General features: G+C 40.6%; 1 protein-coding gene across 2 annotated transcripts; it reads left to right on the forward strand.

The window, feature by feature from the left end:
* Positions 1–506: 506 nt before the first annotated feature.
* On the forward strand, positions 507–7,433 carry LOC122071096 (serine/threonine-protein phosphatase 2A activator-like). Of its 2 annotated transcripts, none has more exons than XM_042635384.1 (2): positions 507–1,806; positions 4,837–5,149. In XM_042635384.1, coding segments are annotated over exons 1-2 (1,155 nt in total). In that variant the 5' UTR covers positions 507–652; the 3' UTR covers positions 4,838–5,149. The 2 variants fall into 2 exon arrangements, with proteins under 2 accessions (XP_042491318.1, XP_042491311.1); XM_042635377.1 differs by lacking the exon at positions 4,837–5,149 and adding an exon at positions 7,118–7,433 and having other exon boundaries at positions 508–1,806.
* Positions 7,434–7,787: the final 354 nt, after the last annotated feature.

Here is a 7,787-nt window from a genome sequence, read left to right on the forward strand (position 1 = left end):
CTACAAGGGCCATGTGACTTGTCAACTTTTCTTCCGTTATGTTTTTTATTTTGCAAAAGGTATTTCCGTGTGAGGGAATATGACACCTAGGCGTTCACAAGAACAAAGGGAGCACACGAAGTAGCATGAAGTGGGCATCGTTTTACATTTCGTGGGGCAGGGCGGTCATTTCCATCGCCATGTTGTAGGGGCTACGCTTCCAGGGAACCACTATCCCGGCGAGACAACTCTGTCCGCTGCACCCCCACGCCCAGCAAATACCCAACGTTGGTGGGAGGCGGACAGCGTTCTTCCTCCCTATTTTATATGTGAGGAAATTTCCAAGAACGCACACCCTAATTTAGGTTGACTTAGTGGCTAAAGTCAAGACTGCAACGCCGCGCCGCCTCGTCACCATGCTATGAACTTATGTGGAAGCAGCCCATCGAATCGAATGGTCCCACTACCGCATGAAATTCCACGTGGCCCACTTACATCATTAAAGCAAAAGCAGCACTTAACTTTACCAAAAAAAAAAAACAGAACTAAACAGTAAACATCCACATCCATCCTTGATCGAGGTGGCGCCGCCGCTCATATTTGCCTCTTCCCTCGGTTTGCTTCAGACGGTAGTAGCTGGAGTAGATTTGCGACACGAAAAAATAAAAAGAAAATGGAATCCCGGCGCCGAGAAGCAGAGATACAAGACACACAGCATACGAGTTGTCCTTCACCACCCAACGCCACCGGAATCTGCCGTAGCTGCGGCTGCGCCACCACTATCGAGCCGCCTCCAATATGGACAGAAATATCTCCCCCACCCGTCTACCGTCCCATCCGCGCTCCAGCCATTAACCTCCCTCCCAGCAACGCCCGAGAAGCCATAATCCTTGCCCCTGTTCCTCATTCCCAAAAGGTCCATACCGTTTCCCCTCCTTTCCTCTTTCAAACCCCCGTTAAGAAGATCCACTCCCTTGATGACATCCGCCACTTCCAAGACTCAGATTCCGGCAAAAATTTCCTCGGCTTCATCGTCGCCCTCAGCGAGTCCATCCGTGGTCACAAGGTTTCCGATCCCTGTCATCAATCCCAAACCCTAAACTCTATCGTCTCTGTCCTCGAAACCCTCTTACGCTGGGTCGATGAAATCCCTCCGGTTCCCCAATCTTCTCGCTACGGTAATCTCTCCTTTAGGACTTGGCAGAGCCGCTTGGCTGAGAACGCGGAGTCCTTAATGCTTCAGTTCCTCCCAGATGATCTATCTTCCGCCACCGTTGAGATTATTCCTTATTTCATTGATAGTTTCGGCAATTTGAGCCGTATTGATTATGGAACGGGTCATGAGACCAACTTCGCGGCTTGGCTTTATTGCCTTGCTCGGCTAGAGCTTATTAAGGAAGAGGACTACCAGGCTATTGTTTCTCGGATCTTCGTCAAGTATCATGAGTTGATGAGGAAGTTGCAGACTGTTTACTGTCTCGAACCGGCTGGGTCGCATGGGGTGTGGGGTCTGGATGATTTCCATTTCTTGCCGTTTATATTTGGTTCTTCGCAGTTGATTGATCACAAGTATATGAAGCCGAAGTCGATCCATAACGAGGACATAATTGATAACTTCTCCAATGACTACCTCTATCTCTCCTGCATTGCTTTTATAAAGGAGGTCAAGAAGGGGCCTTTCGCTGAGCACTCGCCATTGCTCAACGACATTAGTGGCGTGCCCAACTGGAACAAGGTGAATAGCGGGTTGCTCAAGATGTACAAGGCCGAAGTGCTGGAAAAGGTTCCTATCATGCAGCATTTCTTATTTGGATGGCTCATCAAATGGTATGTCTTCTTTTCGTTTCTATTCGGAGTAGTTTAATTAGAGCATTGCTTTTGGACTAAGCTAGTTCATATAATTTGATCATTTTATCATGTTGGGACTTGGGATTGTATTTAGGAAACCATTGTGCCCATAATTCGTTTCCTTGATTTTAATCCTATTTCATTTATTGAAATATACTTCTATCTAGAACCATTCTTCATGTTGAGAATCTGGAAACAGTGAAGGAAAATAAGAGATTTGTGAAGCTATTACATTAGAGGGAATGCTTGCTGTACACTCAATGGGTATTTACTGGTGTACTTGTCCAATATAACTGAAGCGCCAATAAATTCCCATGTTTTGTATGTCCAGAACATCAGGACCCACCCACCACTCAACTTCTCAAGGGAAGCTAAGTTACAAATCAAGATGACCAGAATTTTTTTTTCACAGTGTTGTTTGTTCTTCAAAGATACAATAGTTCTCTTCTTACACTCCTGTGAGTGTGGTTGAAAACATGTTGTTGATTACACAACAAAGCTGATTTTTAGCTGAGTTAATCTCTCAACTCTGATCCATCATAGAATGGGCTCCTGATCTTCTGTAACTGAAAGGCATGTGCTTGACATGGTACCTCTGAACATTCTGCTGGTCCTGCATTTTGGGCCAATTTGCTATACCAATACAGTTGAAAGGGTTTGGTTGTGATTGAACTGCATCTTAGGTACCTTAACATTGTTTATGAGGTTAGTCTCTTGAAGTCGTCGAGATTTTTTTTTTCCTGATGACTTCTGAGTTACCTATCATCTATGCTGAAACTATGTGAAATGGCAGGGTTGAAGAAATAATCTGCGGTGGTGGAGCACCAAAATTGTAACATGGAAAATTTATGGTTAAATTTTAATTGTTCCCACGTTTGATCACATAATTTTCTGTTTAATCCCTGCTGAACTACATGAAGTGTAAGTGTATTTGGGTTCTGGAGTTGGGATTAATTAGCCCTAGAAATATCTGTTTTGAACAATGCATAAACTTAGAGATTGATGGTAAATAGTCCTAAAGTTCTTGAAGATTCTGCAGATGGTGAGTTTTGGCTTAAAGGCTTATAAACTGTGGAGGGTTTAGGAATGGTAATACAACCGAAATAAGGCGAAGCGAGACCGGAGTCCATGGTGTGCTCTCTTCATTCATCATTGTGGTAACACCGAGAGAGAAGAGTATAATCAAAAGGCTTGGGCTGCGCTCGTGGCATAAATTAGTAAAATTTTGCAGAGTAGTAACAGGAAGGGGGGGGGGGGGAAGATCTGAAGAAGAAAATATCACGTGAAGCTTTCAAAGTTCTCTAGGAATCTTTGACCTGCGCGTCTGAAAAAAATCTCTCTAGGAGTTTCAGTTAGGAGTAGTAATTCTCTTCAACCCTTGTGGTTGCTTGTACAGTTGCTGCGTTTTTATGATTGGTTGAATATCCAAGAAAATTTTATTGTTATTTTTTAAAAGATGGAAATCGAGGTTTGAGTTGTCTTTCTCATTTTTTTTCTTCTTTGAACCTCCACAGCTTTCAATTCCTCCTAAGTAAAATTCTAATGTTTAAAATCCATAGTACCGTCCCTTATAGCCCCTTTCAAAATCCTATCTAAAGTGGGTTGGTTTGCATTGCTGATTGGCTGGCAAGAACACCCTAACATTTAATTAGTCCCTTTTTGGGCCAATGGCAGTGAATTTATGCTCTTCCAAACACAGTATTTATCTAGCCCCTCAAACATTTCTCCTGTAAGGTGGATTGTGGAATGCTTACTGGGTATAAGTGTGTCATGCTAGCATTCCAAATACATACATGATACCTGCCATTCCCCATCCCCTAAAAAAGGTGGTGGCGTGGGTGGTAAAAAAAAAAAAAAAAAAAACAGAAGAAGAAATAAGACCCTAGCCCTGCCTTGCATGTATCCCATATGGATTGATGTCCTTTGATAGTCAACCTATTTGTTTAGAGTTAATTTTGGTTGGTTTCTGTGTCATCCTGGAAGGTATTATGTTTTAGAAAGCGAAAGTTGTAGTTAAGCGGCTTGACTTGTGGGCTGATTCTATTTCAGTTGTCAAAATCTTACTATTTGCATGATCTTTGCATCATTTGAAAGCATTCAGTCATCTTCCCAGTGATACAAAGTCCTATTGTAGTCCATTAGTTTGTGAAAATTGTGGCTAGAGTACTGATAATGTGTAGGTGTATGATGGGAACATTAGAAATTTTACTTTTATTAAGAATTTTTTATATCATTTCTTTTTTACTAAGTTTTTTCTAGGATTAGCAAAGTCATATGTTGGAGTTTGTAAGTATGATATGGGATGTGAATGCATTGTAATTGGTGGTTATTTATTGAGCTTTTTTTCTCTCTGGGAAGTTGTCTTCACCATATGTGCTCATCTCTCTGAACTTCATGTAATTCTTCTTTTTTTCAGAAGTAAGTCTCAAGAGCAGATAAGGGCAACCAATTTGTTTAGTCCTTTCACCCAAGTCCATTGAATCTAAATTTTTTTCTTTGTCTGTAATGATTTCACCTCATTTAAGCCTTAACCCTTTTGTCAAGACCCTTACATCTTTTATCCGGAATTTACTACCTTGCCTTCTGTATCAATTTGAGCCTCTGTATTACCTTAACCTTTTCATCAAATCCTAGTTGTTTCTGGCTTTCTGCCACCAAATGCTTCATTAGCAGGCGATAGCATATAGACTTAGGATGATTTCTTTAGGATTCGATTTTAAACTTTTAAGAAAGTCATAGTAGGATATGGTATGGAAGCAAGAGGAAAGGTTCATCTGGAGAAAATCTTGGGGAGAGGGTTTTTGTTGGCTTTGACCAAAATAGATTTCTCTGAGCTTTCACAGGCAACACAACACTAAGCTTTTTGAATGATTTGAAAGCTATTGTGCTCGAGTTGTATACTTATGGATTACATGAAGCACGTTTCGACCTTCTATTAGAAACTCTCCCCATTCCTTCCCTCCATAGCTGCTTCCATTGAGATCATTACTCATAATTTTGAGGCTGCAGATTGCCGGATTGGATCTCCTTGCGTACTTTCAGCTGATGGGAAGTTGTATTGGGAAAACATGTCCTTACAAGCATCTTGGTGTATGTTTCTCTCAGCTGGGACAGCTTCTGACAGAGTTCTAAACTATGTGATGTACGACATTAGTTTGACAACATTTGATGATTGATCCTTTGAATAAACTGGGAAAGCATTCTCCCTGATGTGGTGGTTGTCTCTTGAATTCAGTGGATGGGGTTGATCTGACATATAACCTGTTGAACTTGGTGTTGGTGGAGTGACAGCATCAATAAGAAGATGGGATATTTTGTAAAATTTATGCCTTTTGCTATTTGGCCATGGTAGTAACGTCTTGAAATCTTTGAAAATATATTATGATGCACCCTTTTTTGGAGAATTAATAGGATATACGGGACTATATACGAGACGAATATCAGAGTGCCTGAAGAACCTACTAATTTGTGATTGTTAGAGTCCAGAGTCCAGAACCTGCCACTATCTTGGAGTTCAAAGGGATTAATTTCCTGTAATTTCTGGGAGAATTGGTAGCAGTTGTCTATGGTTGTATCAGATGAGTATTTTGAGTTCTCGTACGTGGGCTTTCCTTCTGTTGCAATATACATACATTTATTTATTTTTTAAGAAAAACACTCAGGTTCTGCTTGGACCAATTCCTGGATTTATCTTGGATGGATGAGTACCTCTGATGGCAAATCTGATCCCTGTTCCAAATAAAATTCTTCAGAGAAGCATCTGCAGGGTGGATCTCCGATACAAAGGTATCACACGGAAAATTATAGAAAACTACCAGAGAAGAATGAGGATGACAGAGTAAAACCCAGACAAGGGGAAAAGGCTCCTATTTGCCTGTTGTAGAACCTTTCCTACACGCCCTGCCACAAGGACAGATGATGTTGCTATTCTGACTGTTGCATAGAAACGTCAAGTCTGGATTATCCATTTGTCAAATTTCAGAACCTAATAAAATCAAATACCTTTTTGTGTTTTAGCATGCAGCCCTTGTATGTCTATCCATGCATGCCTACTGTACTCCAACAACTACTGTGCATTCTCCCATAGCCCTGGCTTTTTAAAGCTCTGCTTTCACACGTGTCAAAGTCCAGTTGGGCTGCAACTTGACATGTGAATAGAGGACTTAAGGGTCTACTTGTCCACAAAATTTGTGCCCATCTGATCTGCCATGTGGCAGTTCTTGGCATTTAAAATTGGCATGAAGGAAGGTTCCTACAACGGGCATGTGGAAATCGTGCTCCCCACTGAAAATTTGGTGGTAGAATATGTAAGAGAAGATTGAAAACTTGATTAAGACTGATGGATCTGAAAGTAAGGTCAAGTAGCCTTAGTGAACAGATCTATCAAACATCTCAGAAATCTGAGATCACAATAAGGGGTGGTAACTCAGCCTATTAATGGTAGGAAAACAGTGCAGGGATGATAGATGCATTAATTAGGCTGCTGAACTAGATTCTAGTGATCAGAATCGATAAATCTTTCAGTGTTATGGAGATGGAGGTATCATATATAAGACTATTCAACCATTAACTAAGGAGTTATGAATTATGATTAATCTCAGCAAACCGATTAGTTAAAAGAAAACAAGGTGCTGCAAGGTGAGAATAGAGTAGAAATTAACCTGGAATGAAGAGAAATTATACTGAAAATACAAGGAAGGAAGAAGGGAAACAAGAGTCTACCTGTGATTCAAAACACTTGGAATCCACAGGCAACTGGAGAATCCACTCAAGTCCACTGCAAATCTTCACAGCCAGAATTGAAGAAAACTGAATATTATTATCGCATAAATCATGTGTTTTGGCCAGGGGTCTATTTATTGACACTGATTCAGACTTAATTCTCACTCTTTAGCTACTAAGGAAATTCAAATACCAAAAGGAAAAAATCAAAACAAAACCTGCCACGAGCTACTGGAGGAATTCCTGCTTGTTCTAGGACTTCAGCTTAAACTGAAAATAAAAATAAAAAAAGACCTGAAAATCTTATAAAATCTAGGATTTTAACTAAAACTTAGAATAAGAAAAACTAATGGAAACTAACCCCACGATCAGACTGACTTGAACTCCCATGAGTACTAGGAAGGGGAGCTTGTTAACCCCTCTTTTTTCTTGCTGCATCAACGTCCGTTAGTCTAGTTCATTGTATAGAAATTATCATATTACTGGGTAATGTCTTAAATCTGGGTTCCTTTGATCATCTAGCCTGAAATTTAGAAAACTAACAAGTTCTGCCCTGGAACTTCTACAGGGAGTAGCTCGGTGAATCAGCTTGGGTGGACATTTACTGCATAATAAAGTGAAGGATTAACGCCAGGTTTTTAAAATGAGGTGGGATAATATTTGAAATGAGAATGTAAATTTTTGGTCATACCTATCAATGTAAGTTGCTAATACTGATATTCTGTTTACATCCAGTTTCACATTACTTCATTGTTTGTATTTCGGTTGACAATGCTCTTGCATGCTTCTGGAGCATCAAGAATTCTTTGTTGAGTCGGTAGTGACAAAAAACACAGCTCTCTTTCAGCCTTGATTCTATTTTCCCAGGAAGAAGGTTCGATGAATATGTAAAGATCTTAGCTGGAACTTACACACATTTGCTAAGAGATAGCTGCCTGGTTGCGTGGCTCCTACACCAGTGCAGCGGCTAATGGGACTGCGTGCAGGGGCTTCAACATAAATACAATTTTTTTTTTCACAGGCAAGGTAGTAATTTCATGTGCTCCAGTGTCTGGGCTCTGGAGCCGTGCAACCAGGCAGCGTTTTCCCCTTTGGAATCAGTTAGGTTTGGTTTAGTGCTGCCTCTGTTCTCTCTGTGTCTTACTGAATCAGATCATAGGGAGTTGAGAAGAAACTTACACTTCTATTCTAGTTGCTTTAAAAAATAATAAACATTTATCTCTGCTATCGAACAAGCT

The sequence above is a fragment of the Macadamia integrifolia genome, chromosome 2 (assembly GCF_013358625.1).
Source record: "Macadamia integrifolia cultivar HAES 741 chromosome 2, SCU_Mint_v3, whole genome shotgun sequence".
NCBI lineage: Eukaryota > Viridiplantae > Streptophyta > Magnoliopsida > Proteales > Proteaceae > Macadamia > Macadamia integrifolia.

Coding starts and splice junctions, on each gene's coding strand:
- LOC122071096 (XM_042635377.1), top strand. CDS start 653: ATGGAATCCCGGCGCCGAGAAGCAGAGATACAAGACACACAGCATACG.